Below are 17,730 nucleotides of genomic sequence, written 5' to 3'. Positions count from 1 at the left end.
TTTCGGAGTTATGGTCTCCCCCCTTATTACCCCCCCTCTTTATCAACCCCTGGTGCTGATTCCCTGATGTTAAGGAACATGTGTGCCAAGTTTGAAAAAGAACGGTCAAGGCGTTTCGGAAATATGGCTCCCCCCCTATTAGGGACCCTCCCCCCTTCCTTTTAGGGAGCCTCCTCCCTTCCTATTAAGGAACCGCCAATCCTCCTTTTTGTTACCCCCCCCCCCCCGTGCTGTTTCTCTTTTGTTAAGGAACATGTGCGCTAAGTTTGATGTAGAACCGTCCAGGTATTTCGGAGTTATGGCAAATTTTTGGCAATTTTTGGCAATTTTAATGAAGACGTAGATAATCATACATTGCTAACTGGCTCACAATACCTGACAGCAAAAACCATGAACAGTGAACCCAATAAACTATTTCTTGAAGCAATTGGTCCCTAAGTTGATAAGCATTTCCTCTTACCAACGCAAATATATTGCGCCCTGCACGCTAGCCCGAATCGTAAAAAAACGTGTAAAAACTTAAAAAGAAACTTGATTGAATACAGTTTTTTTTCATTCCGTTTTTAGTTAATTTAGGTTAGTTTTCTGTTCGTTTTTGAATAGTTTTCTTTCAATTTTTCATTTATTTTTAGTTTATTTTCGAACCATTTTCAGTTATTTTTATCACTTTCTTTCAATTTCTTTCGACTTTATGTTCATCCTTCGTTTATATTCATTTATAACTAATGTAGAAATAATTTCTCTTAAAATAATAATCCTTTTTCATTTCCTGTTCTATATTTTTTGCTGCAGGTTAAGTAGTTTATAACTGATTATAAGCTTTGGTTAATTTCGTTATTATTTTTATTGTTAGTTAATTTTTGTTTCAATTACAACTCACTTTTATTATTTTCATTTAATGTAATGCTATATTACATTCAATGATAATTTTCTCTGACGAATGGAAAATTACCTTATCTTAATAATATTCTACGCCGAAGCTAGTAACTAGTTAACTGGTAAACTGATAAAGAAAAGTGATGCTGTTAAATAAAACTTTATTTAAAATAAATTTTCAATCAAAATCTCTTTAAAAATCAATTACCTGTTTAAGCATGGCATTATGTTTACAATAGTAATTCATAGAGAATTGTATTCAATTATAAACTTTAAACGATCAGCCTAGAATGAAAGAACGACAAAACTTTTTTCACAATTAGATGCCACTGTAAATTTAATTATTAATAGTGGAATTTGATTGTGAACAACGTTTCGACTTCTCTTTCATCCAATTTTAATTTAATTAGTTTAAAATTTTTATTTAATTTTAATTCAAATTTAATTTATGTTTCATGACAAAGCTCGTATCGTTTCGTATCGACATTTTATGTCGATCGTTATTCCTGAAGAGAACCTGCAGATAATTAGCTGTCTTCTTGATAAGATAAATCTGAAGAACACACAAGGACTAATTTATGTGCAGGCGTACCCCGTGTTCGCTTAATGGCTTCATCAAGGAACATCAGATAATGCAACGTGTTATTTAGAGGATAATTTGCGTCATTGTAATTAAATTCTGACCCTCGAGTCAGTCTCACTATTGACTATTGACTGTTTTATCTGCTGAATCAATGCAGTAAAATCAAGTAACCGCTACTGCAGCTCTTCCGTAAAAACTCGACAACGCTAGAATTCAAAATAGGTGGGACATATTCATTCTAGAATATCATTACCATTCGCGTGGTAGGACTCATCCCACGCCAAAATAATGCAAAGCTCGCTAACAACTCATTCGAGTCGGTGTGGAGGTCTCCTCCGCCGATTCCTAAATCGTACACTGCAATCAATCAATTTCCTCTGCCCAACCTGTAACGTGGTGCGGCCGCGGCCTGGGAACTCCTTCTTCTGGCAAGAATCGATCATAATAATTTGATTGCACATTTATTAGTAATGATACATAATGAGCACGTTGTTTCCCTGCATACATGACTTGCCGCCGCCGCCGCCACCATCGCGCATCACCGCATCGTGAGAAAGTGCCGTGGTCAGATCTCTCGGTTTGGCACACCGCCGCTGGTGACGGCGGCGGCGGCACACCTCTACGCGGCCTAGAGGAGACGATGCTACGTACGGAGTAAAGCACACGTGAATCGTTTGCTTGATCAGGTTGATCGGCTACGCTCCGGCAGACACACCGACCAGGGTTGATGGTCAGATGTTCGGCTCCGCTCGGGTACGTTTGCCGTAGAATTCAAAACTGGGCTGGTTATCCTATCACATACGGATCAACCGAACGACCGACCGCAATGCGTGGAGATTACGAAAGATGAATTTACGATTAAGTCGCTTAATGTGTCTTCAACACTAAGGTGCTTTCGTCGCTAAAAAAAAGCCGACGCCAAGTGGTTAACGTTTGCGAGGATTGCGGAATCAAAGCGCGAACTTCCACGAGTCAGTCCGCCCGTGGAGGTTGGTATGCGTTTAATTTTTTTTCTTGATCCGAGTGGTTAACATGATTGTTCAATTTGGCTATGATGAGTAGGCCTAAATGGGTTGATTGTTGTGGAATTTAAGGGAATCCTCAATATACGAAGGGTTCGTGTGTTCATGCTATAGACAGTATTGAGTACAATTCGTACAGCGACGCGAGATTTATTTTAATCAGTGATATTAACATAATGGATTTTATCCATTATGTTAATTTATCGTGTTTAGAATTTTTGATGAATATTGATCAATATATGTGAAGATGTGAGGCTTGTGTCAGTTCTGTTACAGACAGAGAAACCTTGAAAAATGCAGTAACCACTGATGCGTTAATTGAGTTATAATGGTTATAATAGTTTTAATGCCAGAATGCAACTAAAATTATTTTGCAAGTAACTAAGATTGACTAATCGAATAAATTTATTTTGTTTAAACAACTGGTTTTGAAAAATTATCAAAAAGTTCTCTTATCACTCTAATATGCACGATAAAATTTAATGCGCATATGCTGCACAACTACGGAAACTGCTGAAAATTTATTCCATCCATTTTGTTTCAATTTTTTTGGAGCTGTTTTTTCGAAGAAATAGTTTTAAGTTGATTTTACGTTTAAAATCTGTATCCATTGCATTGGTTACACACAACTGGGGTGGAATTTTTTTCGAATTCAACGCAGTGCCACACTCAACACTGCGTTTCCTAGCTGCAACAAAATAATTGTATTAAGTTCATCGTTCGTTTGTTTGGACTGCTTCAGTTTCGATTCCATCACATACGCAATCAATTGTTTTCATAAATATTGATTGTTGTACGCCTGCGTTTGCGATGCACTTTCCGTGGGATTCATTCGCCGTATTCCTCCATGACTAAAAACCAAAAAGAGGCACTACCTAACAACGGCAGCATCACTTGAGAACGATGATTGCGGAAACCCTTGTTCACACGTGTCGCAAATTGCGGCCGCGAATTAATTCAATACGTTTCGAGTAAAAAATAATCCAATAAAATGAAGCGCTGAAGTGCAGCTAAACCGGACACAACGGACGCTCCGCGGCCGACCGGCCGGTCTGCCTGCCCGCCTAGTGGTTGGTTTTTGGCGAACTTGCGCTGCCTGCGGTTTATTTTTGTCTGTGGAAATATTCACGGAATGTCAATTGGATGGATGCAGGGCAACTTAGCGAAAAGGGAAAAGATCACTTTGCTCTTTTTTCCCTCCGGCTGCCTGCCTGCCAATTTGCCTGTTCTTTGGCGCCAGCGTCAGTTTGGCAGTCAGTGGGAAGAGATCACAATACGGCCAGCTTTTTGGCAACTAACACACGGCACTCGAAACTGGGACAAACCGGCTCGAAAGACGAAATGTTTATTTTTCCTTCCCGGATTCCCGTTGCTTGAGGCCCTCTTCAAAGAATATTTAATCAATCGCTAATGCTAATTGCAGCGAAATGGAATTTCTTGAGTCAGTCCGTCGATTCGTTCGAGTGACCGACCAGTCGGTCCGTGATGCTGTCCGTGATCATGATGATCCGAGATGATGATGGAGGGTGGTCGCCAGCAATGTTTTGACAGCTTCGTAAGAGAGGTGTTTGATTAACCGATGGAGGATTGCTGCGTGTTTATTGATCTTTCTCTTACGATTTTCCATAGTTTACATTTAGTACGTCTTTGGTTTAACAACGTCGATGGTGAGTTTTATGCCAGCAGCGATGCCAACAGTTTTATTTTCTTTTGTTTGTAAAAACTGTTTGAATAGTTTTCAACCTTGTTGCTTTCATCTAAAAAATCGTTAAGAAAATTTCTTTAGTTATCCACACAAAAAATGAAGTTTATCATACCAGCCAGGTAAGATGGCTCATAATTTTTTCTTTTACTCTTACCGAGGTCACAGCACGGCTCGAGATAACCTTACGGAAGCTACGAAACAAACGAGATCGGCTTTGTTATCTGGTAGTTAATATTATGTGTGCGGTAATTACCGTTTTACGATCGGCTTTTTTCTGCCATCAAAGCCGCTAGTCGTCCGTCGGTCCGGCCAAACGACAGCACTGAAGAAACTAGGCCAAGTGAGCACTTTTCGTGTCTTAATTCTATGGAAATGGATCCCAAGAGTCTTACGTACACCGTACGGTGTACATGTCAAGCCTAACGGAAAGGTGTCTTTAAGATAAGATTCTTATGACCATGGCTAGACTTTTGCCGGACAGGGGAAAAAATAAACTGCTCATAAATGACGGCTAAAATGGTGCCACCGCTCGAATGGAAGACGATTTCTACTGGCGTATAAAGTTCTGTCTGTAAAATTATGTCTTAAATAATAAGCGTCGATTTTTATATCCTTTGATGAGCGAAATAACCGGTCCTGACGCTGTGCTAATCAGCTCAGCACCTGCACAGAGTGGCATTACATTGAGGATACACTGTTTTCTCTCGCTTAGGTTTGCGACATGATGATAGTCATCAGTGCGAGTAAGTAGGTTAATGATTAACAGAATATAACAGAAGGTCGATATAATGACTACCAGGGCCTTCAATCCGACTGGGGTAAAACAGGAAAAGTACAACTTTGCAGATTTACGAAATGTGACAATGTTTCCATATAATGTAAAATGCAGTTGGTTCGACCTTTCTCTTTGCATTTTATTTTGGATTTTGCATTTTAATTCTAGGACTATTTTGATAGTGAAATAAGGCAAGATCTACATTCAAACCAAATTGGGCCTTCTACTTTCTTGTTCTAGTTATTGAATGTACTGAGAAAATTTTGATTTTAGACCAAAAATATCGACTAAGCGAGGGTGAGAGTCGAACTCACAGCCCACAATCTCTAGTTCAGCGTGTTAGTTTAACAAATTACACCACTAAGCCGTCTGATATTTTGTAGTCTAACAACAAATTTTGTTGGTGGAATTTGAAATACATCGCACGCTTAATAAGGGGGTTGTGGAGTTTCCTTTTTATCCAGTTCGCTGTGGTTCAAACGTTTACCAATGTCTGCGATCCACAGCAGGGACTGAGAAGAGAAGTTGAGTTCGAATCCGGTCCTAACTGGTTTCCATTAAAACGTGGTTCGATCAACGGATTTCCCAGCTTGGGTGGAGATAAACGATACACATACTTCATAAGCATTCCCTAAGCACTTTTCCGTTCACGTCTTGTCCCACTCTGTTTGGATACTGTAAACTCCTTTGTTTCATTGCTATCTTCTACCGTTCCCTCTGTCGATTGTAAAAACTACTGTTATAATTTTCCAACCAACCAAACAATCCAACCAATATCCAAAGCCAATTTTGAAGCCACTTCTTCTGTTTTATTTTCAATTTAATTCTAAAAATATTTCTGTTGGTTTTCAATTCATATTATGTCTGTTTACAGTTTATTTTCGGTTCATATGCCGTTTTGATATTATCTTCAATTCGTTCTCTATTTAATTTTAGCTCATTCTCAGTTCAATTCCAGTTTATTTCCATGTATTTTTGTTCGTTTCGGTTTATTTTTAGTTTGTTTTAACTAAGTTTCAGTGGAGGTTTTTTAAATGACCTTTTGACGACTTTGTGACAACTTTTTGTTGATTTTCTGACAACTTTAGGGCTTACGACTTTATGACTTTCTAACAACTTATTGAAGATTTTCTAATTACTTTCTGATGGCTTTTTGATGAATTTGTGTCAACTTTGAGTCGATTTCTGATGACTTCTTGCCAACTTTCTGACCACTAATTAACAAATTTTGTTATAACTTTATGTCGACTTTTATAACATTTTTTGATGATTTTCTGATGACTGTTGAAGGTTTTTTTTCGAATTTATGACGACTTTTTGATGAAGTTTTGACGATTGTGTGTCGACGGTTTGTAGAATTTTTGACAACTTTTTGACGATTTCTTACGGCTTTTTGATAATTTTCTGACTGAAAACTTCTTTAGGATTTTCTAAGGACTTTATGATGATTTTTTGACGATTTTTTTTTTTGAGTTTTTGGCCACTATTTCTCAGTTTTGACGACTTTGTAACTTTATGACAACTTTCTATCCAGACTTCCTTCCTGACTATTTGATGATTTTTGACGATTTTTTGACGGTTTTTCGAACACTTTTTGATGATTTGCGCAAGACTTTCTAACGAATTTCTGCCGACTATTTGACAATTTTTTGATGACTTTGTGACAACTTTTTGTTGATTTTCTATCAACTTTTTTACGACTTTGTGTCGACTTCTTGTCGACTTTTTGGAGACATTCTAATGACTTTCGGATGACTAATTGACGCCTTATTTACCACTTTTTGACGACGTTTTGCTGAGTTTCTGACGATTTTTTGTTGATTTTCTGACGATGTTCTGAAGGCTCTTTATCGACTTTAAGACAAAGTTTTGACGATTTTATGTCAATTATTTGTGGACTTTCTGATGACAATCCAATTACTTTTTAACAATTTTTCTATGATCATTTGACGACCTTTTTATGACCTTTCGACGATTTTCTGTCGTGTTTTTGGCGATTTTTTAACGATTTACTGACGACTTTTTACTACTATAAAGTAGATGACTTTCTGATGACTTTTTGAAGATTTTCTAATTACTTTCTGAAGACTTTTTGTCGATTTTCTGTTTTTGTCAACATTATGATTACGACTTTTTAAGATTTTTTGACAATTTTCTGATGACCATTGAAGGTTTTTTTTCAAATTTTTGATGACTTTTTGGCGATTTTGTGTTAACGTTTTGTAGAACTTTTTGGCGACTTCTTACAACTTTTTGACAATTTTCTGAGGACTCTGATTCTAACTTGTTGACGACTTTGAAATGAGTTTTTACCACTATTTCTCAGTTTTGACGACTTAACTTTATGACGACTTTCTGTTCAGACTTTCTGAAGACTATTTGATGATTTTTGACATGTTTTTAATGGTTTTTCGGACACTTTTTGATGATCTGCCCATCTGACGAATTTCTGCCGACTTTCTGACAATTTTTTGATTTGTCGATTCTCTAATAACTTTCTGGCAGCTTTCTGCCGACTTTTTGATTGTTTCCTCACGACTTTGTAATGACTTTTTGACGGCTTTATGTCGACTTTCTGAAGACATTCTAACGACGAGTAATTGGCAAATTACTTACGACTTTTCGACGGCTTTCTGACGACGTTTGATGAGTTTTTAACGATTTTTGACGATTTTCATACTGAATATTCTTTGTCGACATTATAACGAATTTCTGATTCTGACTTTTTGACGATTTTATATCTTTTGTCGACTTTCTGATGATAATTCGACGACCTTTTTACGACTTTTCGCAGACTTTCTGTCTTGTTTTTGACGAGTTTCTAACGATTTACTGACGACTTTTTGTCGACTTTATGCTGACTTTTTGTCGAGTTTGTAATGACATTTTGATGACTTTTTGACCACTTGTGATCATTTTTTATCTTTTCTAAAGGGCTTTTTGAAGACTGGCTATTTTTGGATGGCTTCTTGATAATTTTCCAATGATTCTCTAACGACGTTTTTTATCGATTTTCTAACGAAATTTTGACATTTTTCCGACTTTTTGACGAAAACATTTTGAAGATTCTGACGACTTTTCGACGATTTTTATAATGGATTGACAACCCGTTTGCAACTTTCTGTTGATTTTCTGACAACTTTTTGAAGAGCTTCTAGCGATTTTCTGACAAATGTCTGAAGACTTTTTGGTCGACTATTTTATGATTTTTTAATGACTTTTTGATTACTTCTTACGACTTTTTGACAACTTTTTGATTTTGTGACGATTTGTTATGATATTTTAAAAAAATTCTAACTACTTATTAAAACCTTTTTGCCGATCTTTTGACGATTTTCTGATATCTTTTTGACGACTTTCTGACAACTTTCTGGCAACACAATTTTATACGAGTTCCTAACAACTTGTTACAGATTTTTGACGACTTTTTATGGTGGCTTTTTGACAACTTTTTATGGTGGCTTTTTGACAATTTTTTGAAAATTTTCCGACGACTTTCTGTCTAACAGACAACATCTTCAAACCCTTTCGCCGACTTTCTTTTTTTACGACTTTTTGAACATTGTCTGTCGACTTATTGACGATTTTTTGAGAGCTTTTTGTCGACTTGACGGCGAATTTGTACCATTCTTTTGATCACTTTGTGACGATTTTCTGACAACTTTCTTAAGGGCCGGTCAAACAGAATGCTACGTCACGCGTCTGTTTGGCTTTGTTTCAAGATTTTCTGATGGATTTTCGACTTGGATGGAACTTTTTAACGATTTTCAGAAGATTTTCGGAAGGTGCATTATCGACTTTTTGACGACTTACAATGGCTTTTTGACGGTTTTGTGTCGATTTTCAAGCTGACAACGTTTTGAGGCTTTTTTATGACCAACTGACGACCGTTTTACGACTTTCCTATGACTTTTTGACGAATTTCTGACCACTTTCTGATGATTTCGTGATAACTTTTTGACGGTTTTTCTGACGACTTTCTGACTACTTTTTTGGTCCCTTACGAACAACTTTCTTACGAGATTCTAACGACTTTTTAAAGATTAAATTTCAAGATTTTTTAATGGTTTATCGACAACTTTTTGACGATTTTCAAAAACTTTCGGAAGGTGCATTATGGACTTTAAGACGACTTTCTGACCATTTACACTGGTTTTTTGACGATTTTGTGTCGACTTTCAAATAACAATCTGACAGCTTTTTGATGATTTTTTATGACTAACTAACGACTTTTTTACGACTTTGCGATGACTTTTTGATGAATTTCTGATGATTTTGTTATAACTTTTAGACGATTTTGAGCGATTTTGACGACATTTCACGGCTTTTCGAAGGGTTTATAGTAATTTCTTGACGATTTCCTCAGAACTTTCCGACAAATTTAGAAAAACTTGTTGGCAATTTACTGTGTTTCTCTTAGGATTGTGTTTAGTTTATTTACAGTTTATTTGCAATTGGTCTGTCCTTTTAGGTATTTCTTGTTGTTTTCAATTCACTTTTCGTCAATTATTAGTTCATTTCATATGCATTTTATGTTTCTTTTTTGTTTGTTTTCAGTAGTTCTGTAGAATAGTAGTTGCAGTAGAATATTCTGCATTCTATTTTCAATATGATTTATATCCTTTGTTTTCCTGTATTTTTTTCTTTTCTTTTTCAGTTTGTGTTAAATGACCATTTGGTTTATTTTCAGCTTGCTTTCAATTTATATTGTATTCATTTTCAGTTTATTGCAGTTAATTTTGCATTCTTTTTCGGTTTATGTTCAGTTCCTATCCAGTACGTTTCAATTTGTTTTCGGTGCATTTTTTATTTGTTTTTCAATTATGTTAAATGCATTTTTATTTTGGAACGAAACTTCGAGAGATCTCGCACAGTCTTACTTTCAGATTACTTTTTAATGACTGTTTTGCCACTTTTTGTCAACTTTTTAAAGTTTTTTATGACTTTTATGACTTCCTAACGACTTTTGACGACTTTTTGATGGTTTTTCGACAACTTTTTGAATATTTTTTGACGAATTTTTGATGATTTTGTGACAACTTTTATATGACATTTTATGAATTTTTGACTGTTTTCTGACGACTTTCTGACGACTTTCAGGTGAACTTTGAATGACTGTTTGACGACTTTGTGTTAACTTTTTAAAGACTTTTTGATGACTAATTTATGACTTTTTTAGGCCTTTCGCCAACTTTCTTTTTTTTTTGCGATTTTTTGATCACTTTTTGTCGACTTTTTGATGAAATTCTGACGATTTTCTGAAAGCTTTTCGTCGACGTTATGACGAGTCTTTGGTGACTTTTTGTCGATCTTTTGATGACTTCTTGGCGACTTTCTGACAACTTTCTGGTGTTTTGCTGACAACTTTCTTATGAGCTCCTAATGACTTTTTAAAGATTTGTTTTCAGTTTTTTGACGATTTTCAGAAGAATTTTGGAAGGCGCATTATCGACTTTATGACGATTTTCAATGGCTTTTTGACAATTTGGAGTCGATTTTCAAATGATAATGTGACAGCTTTTTGAAGATTTTTTTTACAATTTTGCGATGATTTTTTGACGTATTTCTGACGACTTTTTGATGATTTTCTGATTCTCAGAGGATTTTTAGAATTTTTTTCTGACGACATTTTGACGATTTTCTGGCAACTTCTTGAAGATTCTGACGATTTTTCGACGATTTTTTTTATGAATTGACAACTTTTTTACGACTTCCTGTCGATTTTCTGATGACTGTTTGACGATTTTCTGACAAATGTCTGAAGACTTTTTTTCGACTATTTATCGATTTTTTGATTAGTTGTCACGACTTTTTGACGACTCTTACGATTTTTTGTGATTTTCTGACAACTTTTCAAAGGTTTTTGCTTACTTTCTGCCGATTTTCTGACGTTTTTTAAGATCCTGACGTCTTTTTGACGACTTTCTGACAACTTTCTGGTGACTTTCTTGCGGGTTCCTAGAACCTATGATTTTTGACGACTTTTTTATGGGTTTTCGAGAAGTTTTTGATACTTTTCTGACGATTTTTTGATGTTTTTGTGACAAGTTTTACACGATATTTTATGAATTTTTGACGGTTTTCTATCGGTTTTATGACGATTTTCAGGCGACTTTTTAATTACTCTTTGACGACTTTGTGTCAAGTTTTCAAAGACTTTTTGATAACTAATTGTCGACTTTTTCGATGTAAGGTCTATTTTCATTATGTTTTTGATCCATTTTTAGTTCATTTTCGATTTAATTTAAATTTTCGGTTCATCTTCTCAATTTACAGTTTGTTTGAAATCAATTCATTTTGGGCTAATTTTCATTTGCTTAATTTTTGCTTCATTTGTGCTCAATTTAATTTTTTTACAGTCTATTTTCAATTCATTGTTAAGTTGTTTTCATTTACAATTTTCGTAATTATTTTGGTTTATTTTCCGTTTTCTTGCCATACTTGCTTTTTCTCGCTCTCGCTTTATGGTACAGTTTCAGTTAGTTTTTTGTTAATTTTAAGCCTGTCATAAGGTCATCTCCGAATCATGTTATTTAGTTTAGTTTTTTTAGTATGATTTTTAGTTTTATTTTTCCTGATTATTTTGAGTTTATATCCGGTTCATTTGCAATTCACTTTTGGTTGGATTCAATTTATTTTCAGTTCACCGTCTTTGTCGTTGGTTGGTTTTTAATTCATTAAAAGCATAATTTGTCTTGATTTTTATGTCATTTTTCTTTACAGTTCATTTTTAATTTCAGTTCACTTTTATTTAATGCAATTTTTATTCCCTCTACTTTCATTTCTTTCACTTTTTCTTTGTCAAACTATTTTTGATTTATTTGCATTTAATTTCCGGTTATTTGATCTTCCATCTGGAATTTATTTTTAAATAATTTAACATATTCTTCAATTTTCGTTTGTTTTAAATTCATTTTAGCCTATTTTAATTCGCTTTTTGTTTATTTTATAATCTCATTATATTCCAATTCCGTTTCAATTTAATTCGTGTCCAGTTTATTTATGTTCAATCTGTTGGACATTATTTGCAACTAAGATTTAGCTGTAATTTATTTCAGCACGTTTTAGAGCACTTTCCATTTGCAATTTATTTACAGTCTAAATTTGATTTTTCATAAAATTCTTCACCAAATGAATCATTCAAATATCATTCAAATCATTCAAATATTGAAGTTTTTTGCAACAATTTTCAGAGCGGGGTTAAATTAAGAACAATGAAAAAGGGAACGGTTATGCTGATTTTCAGTATGAATCTTCCATAACATTCTACTCAATGCTCATAATACTGTGAAATAAATCATATTATATTATGAACAACGAAAAATATTCTCTCTTTTTATTCGCAACATTCACTGTAGCAAAAAAAAACTTTCATCCTAATCGCAAATTCCTAACACGTTAGTTTGTTTGAAACCACTAGAATTTGATAGTTGAATCAAAATATGCCTTCGGTTGTTTCATCATCACATTCGCATTCCAGCAATTCGGCGATAGCACAGCCTGGCCTGGCCTGCCGGTGGCGGTAGCGGCCGTAGTGGTGGCCAGTCGCGCCACCAGCTGTGCTTGTTGCGGATTTATTCGAGTGCAAATTTAATCACATGCAGTGACGCGCTTTCCGGTTTTCGCTTTTATCTCACGACCACCGCAGCAGCACCACTGGACCGGAAGCTATTCGAACTTTTCGCGAGAAACCGGTGAACTACTATTTTCGGCGGGAAGCATGCCATTTTAGCGATCGATCGTTCGGTCGTTCGTCGGTCAGCAGGTCCGGTCCGGTCCGGTCCAGTGAGTGGTGTCTGCGTTGAACTATGCTATCTAAATTACTACAAAATCCGGATAGACAAACCGCTGCCAGCTTCGCCTGTAGCATGCAGTGGGATATTTTGAGCAGCTCCGCTGCTCGTGGATTGGAAATAGAATGGTCAGCATCAAATGATTCATTATCGTTATCGGGTGTGCAGTGGAAATTATGGGAGAAAATGCGTGCTTAATCCCCTTTCAGAACGTCGAACGTTAGAAATGCGTGCGGAAACAGTTGGGGTCGACTCAATTTTGGTTTGAGTTTTTACGCTGAATCATCAAATAGAGCGCCAAAATGAAATTGGGGATGATTTTTCTCTCATTTGAAGAACAACTAGCTCTAACTATTTTATGCCATCCATCTCTTTTCAGATGACTCATGGAAGAGCTTCATTGTTTTTCCGTGGGAGCCGAATTAAACCAACAGCTCATTCCTCACAATTTTGGGCATATTATATAACTGTATACGAGGCAGCATCCAGCATAAGGGAGCAGAAAATTTTGCATATTTTTCCTCTCGGAAAAAAAATCCAAATATTTTACCTCTCTACTGCGAAAATATTTATCGTACCTCTTAGAATAGCTCTGCTATGTAAATCAAAATGCATTCCCTTGGAGATTAACAAGCTTCACGTTCAGGTGAAACTATTTTCTACCGAACGGCGCAAGTTTTCAACTTAAACAATTTATCACTCCATTGTTTTTCTTCCGCTCTCTATAACTATTAAAACTTGTGTATTTTAATTAAAAACTTCTTCTGTTATTTAAACGTTTCTAATTGATAAAATTCTTAAGTTTTTCTCCCCTTCTACTGTGCAATATGCTGTGCCGCCTCAGATGCACCGGCATGGCAGTGGCAGGAAAAAAAACCGGATTCACCGACAAAACCTGCGAAGCGATGTTGCTTCGTGACGATATTTTCGTCTCGGAATTTGCGTATAATTTTAGCGCATAAACTTGTACGCTTAGCAAAACATGTAGGAACTGCATTTCTTCTGTCGGTTTCCGTCGCATCCGAGAGGCAGTGCGGAGTGCTCGCTGGGGTGGATTATGGAAGCAATTAGGCCAACGTCTCTTGACAGCGTTGCACAACCAAGGCCGTCGCCGGAGACGGAGCGAAGAGGAAAAGTTAAATTAATTAATTCGTTTATTCAGGCAGCTTGTGCGCCTTCGTTCGGCTGGTGGTGGGTAGTGTAAAGCATTTTCCCTCGAATCATAGCCCGAGTCATGGCTCGGTGGACAACACGATGGAATGAAAGTGAAATTACGCGGTATGCTTTCGCGTGTCAGTTAGCCTGTCGGTCTGCGGTCGGTGCTACTGATAATGTCAGGAAGAAAGAAGCTGTAAAATTCTTAGCCTCATCCGATGTTCGAGAGCCGCCAAACCGGCCGACCGTTGAGTCTCATTTATATCTCTTCGCAGCATTTATTTCATTCGCGCGGTAATTTCGTGTAGTCAATCTTAATTTGTTGTGTGTTTTTCGCTTGATTGATTGTCACCATCCATCGCCATTTGAATAATTGTCTACATGACAGTCGTCACTTGGAGTTTCCAGTAATTTAACCTTCTTGGTTCGTTCAACCATCGTAGAACTTCAATCAAAGCTGAAATTTTACCCCTTCCAATAAGTGGATCATATTTTATGACACTCACGCGAGGAAAAGTAAAAGTATAATAACCTTGAGGGCACACAAGCACAAACAGTCTAGACAATTGCTCTTGCCGTTTTCCGTCCGGATTTACGAATAAAATTCACTTCCCGTCCCGCTGCTGGCTGGTGCTCGTTGGCACTGGCGTTTGCCTGTGGCAATTTCGCTGCGAAATGCACCATTTAACTGTTTATTTAGTCATGCATGTGCTGCTGTCCTTCTCGTCGCGTCTCTCGGTGCTCGACCAGGACATCATTCAAAGCCAAAGCCTACAGAGCAAAAATAAAATAAAATAAAGAAGCATCTTTTTCCATCCTGTTTATTTTTTTTATTTTCTCTTTTTTTCCAGTGATTTACGCCCGACGTCCCTGGAGAAGAGCCAGGAAATTTGTCGTCTGCGGATTTACGAGGTGTACGCCTGGGGCGTGCCACTGGTGATTGCTGGCGTGGCAGCGATCCTGGACAGTCTCCCGGACACCGTCTATCTGCGGCCTAGGTTTGGCGAACGAACCTGCTGGTTCTATGGTGAGTACCAACGGACGGCTTCTTGCCCCCGCTGCTGGAAGGAAGCCAGTAATCAAGTGGTGCCTACTGTTTTAGAGAGGGCTTTTCTATTGGAGTCATTTGCTCAGTACTACTTCATTGCGACAAAGAAAACGCACGTGAGTGGTTTGTCATAAAGAATGCCTGCAGTTGCATGCGGCAGAAACAATTAATTAGTCTATCAGCAGGTGTACAAATAGTTAGATTTTTCCACGCAATGTCGACGTTTATTTGCGGCTGCGAAACGCATTCGTAGGAATTGTCTTCTTTGAGACAAGTTTTATTTCATTAGTAAATGTTCTTTTTGTGTTTATTGAAGGACTCAAAATACAGGTTTTTTCAGAAGATTGCTAATCACTAGGACTTTTCCTTACAAAGTTATCGCTTTTGGCTCGTAAAATTCAGGAAAAATAATGCTTATATGAGCGATAACTTTGTAAGGAAAGGTCCTAGAGATTTGCAACCTTCTGCAAAAACATGTATTTTGAGTCCTTCAATAAACGCCTAGAACCATATACTCCTGTAAAATGCAACCAACATACGCTAAGCACGAAAAACTTATTTTTAAAGAATTTCCAAAGAAAATTCTCTATAACTCTGCACTCGATAGAGATAGAAATGTAATTTCTTTGGCAAAGTTGTTTGCCTTTATATTTTCTATAACTTTGCCGAAGAAACCATGTGTCTATCTACTAACACAAAAGAATGGACGTGTATCGAGCCTATAGCGAACGCGAAACACATAAAACGTATGCTTGTCGTATTCTCATTTGGGTGGTTGGTGACAAGCGGAACCCATACAAGTTTATAGTACTCGCCTTAAGCTTTAAGATGAAGCACTGATTCCATGAATCCGCTTGCCCCAATTTACCCCATGGGCTCGTGAAGCTATGCAAATTTAAAGCTTGAATATGCAATATCTTAGCAAGTAAAGGTCCAAGTAATTTGCGGTCTTTTGCAAAAACGTGTATTTTGAATGCTTTATTAATTGCCTAGAAAACTGTATTCTTGTAAAATGCAACTTAGAAAAACTAAGTATGAAAAACCAATTTTTAAAAAAGTTTTAAAAAATATGCCGTATAGTTCAACACTCGATACAGATAGAAATTTTATTTCTTCAGCAAAGTTGCTTGTTTTTATATTATTTACAACTTTGCCGAAGAAACTATGTCTACATTTCCTAATACAAAAAAGTTATTTTTTTATTTTCATTATAATAAGCGATGAATAACTTTTGACAGTTTTAGATTAAGGGGGATATTTTTACGAAGAAAAGTGCATAAATGATAAAATGAAAACAAAAGACATCAGGAAAAAAGTTCCACTTTTCACCCTTTTGGACTACTAAGCACAGCACCACTATGGGCCAGAAAATAAAATTTCGAGACAAAAATATTTGCGATTAAACGGCATGTCCCAGCTGAATGTGGTCTTCGGCAACTTTTTGAATAAAAAATTGATGCATATTTTGAAGGCGTCGTACAATATTTAAGCATTACTTAAACAACAGTTTAAGTAACAACTTTTTGAGTAAATTTTTTTTCACCTTTTTGATTTCAAAATGATTGGTAAACCAATTTCAAGTAATTTTTCTGAAGATACGAAACTTGTACCTTTTACCCATTTTCAGCAATAGACCTTTGTTTATAAACGACCTCTCAAATCACATTTCTTCTTGTAACATGTTTATTTCAACAGGCAGCTCAATGTGATGTTCTAGAAAATATTTTGCACATAAAAGAGGAATATTTTTGCTGAAGACTGTTTTGCTTTATATGCATTAATTAATAAGATATAACTGATTTTAGGTTAAAAACCGTCTATCAGTTATATCTTGTTAATTAATGCAGAAAAAGCAAAACAGTCTTCAGCAAAAATATTCCTCTTTTATGTGCAAAATGTGGTCTAGAACATCACATTGAGCTGTCTGTTGAAATAAACATGTTACAAGAAGAAATGTGATTTGAGGGGTCGTTTATAAACAAAGGTCTATTGTTGAAAATGGGTAAAAGGTAGAAGTTTGATATCTTCAGAAAAAATACTTGAAATTGGTTTATCCTTATTATTTTGAAACCAAAAAGTTGGAAAAAATTTACTCAAAAAGTTTTTACTTGAATTGTTTTTTTCGTGTGAGACATCAGTTTTGAATAACTTCTTGCAGTATTATGTGGTGTATGTGTAATTGGGTGAACGATGCGATTAGTCACTCACTTTTTTATAATTGTTCACTTTCAGGACGTCAAATTGGACTAGCTTTATCGTGGTCCTAAGAAAACTTGCGGGAATGAGGAGTTTTGTCACTTTTCCTAGCGCACTTCCCTAACATAGACATCAAATTGGTGTAGGTTTATAGCGGTCCTAAGACATTTTCTTAGGACGGGAGGACTTTATCAATTTTTCTGGTGTACTTCCCAAGCACATATATCAAATTAGTATAAGTCTGAACGACGTAAAGAATCTTTGATTGGTTGGGACGAGAGGACTTTGTCACTTCATTTTCTAAAAGGAAAGTAATCGAAGTCACAGTAAACAGATGGTGTGTTTAGATGTCGTCCCTGTCTGTGAAGCAAGGCGATCACGAAGAAAATGTATAGGGATATTTGACCTTGAAACTTTTCGTTAGTTTTCACCCACTCGTGATTGAGAAAGAAAATTATAATAGAAACCACATAATTGCTGCATCCATTATGAATCGATCGGTATCTAAACCATAAAAATCCATTCAGAGATCTGGCAGAGCTATTAGCGCTCAAAATCTTTCATTTTTTCGTGACTG

General features: G+C 36.2%; 1 protein-coding gene across 3 annotated transcripts in view; it reads left to right on the top strand.

The window, feature by feature from the left end:
- Window positions 1-17,730, top strand: part of LOC128742021 (probable G-protein coupled receptor Mth-like 1) — a 265,014-nt gene that overhangs the window by 224,027 nt on the left and 23,257 nt on the right. For all 3 annotated transcript variants that reach the window (XM_053838198.1, XM_053838196.1, XM_053838195.1), the window contains exon 5: window positions 14,761-14,936. In XM_053838198.1, coding sequence (XP_053694173.1) covers window positions 14,761-14,936 — 176 coding nt within the window. The remainder of the gene's footprint in view (window positions 1-14,760; window positions 14,937-17,730) is intronic.

This window comes from Sabethes cyaneus, chromosome 3, assembly GCF_943734655.1.
Source record: "Sabethes cyaneus chromosome 3, idSabCyanKW18_F2, whole genome shotgun sequence".
NCBI classification, from domain to species: domain Eukaryota; kingdom Metazoa; phylum Arthropoda; class Insecta; order Diptera; family Culicidae; genus Sabethes; species Sabethes cyaneus.
The sequence above is the reverse complement of the archived record's forward strand: the minus strand, read 5'-3'. Positions and strand labels throughout refer to the sequence as shown.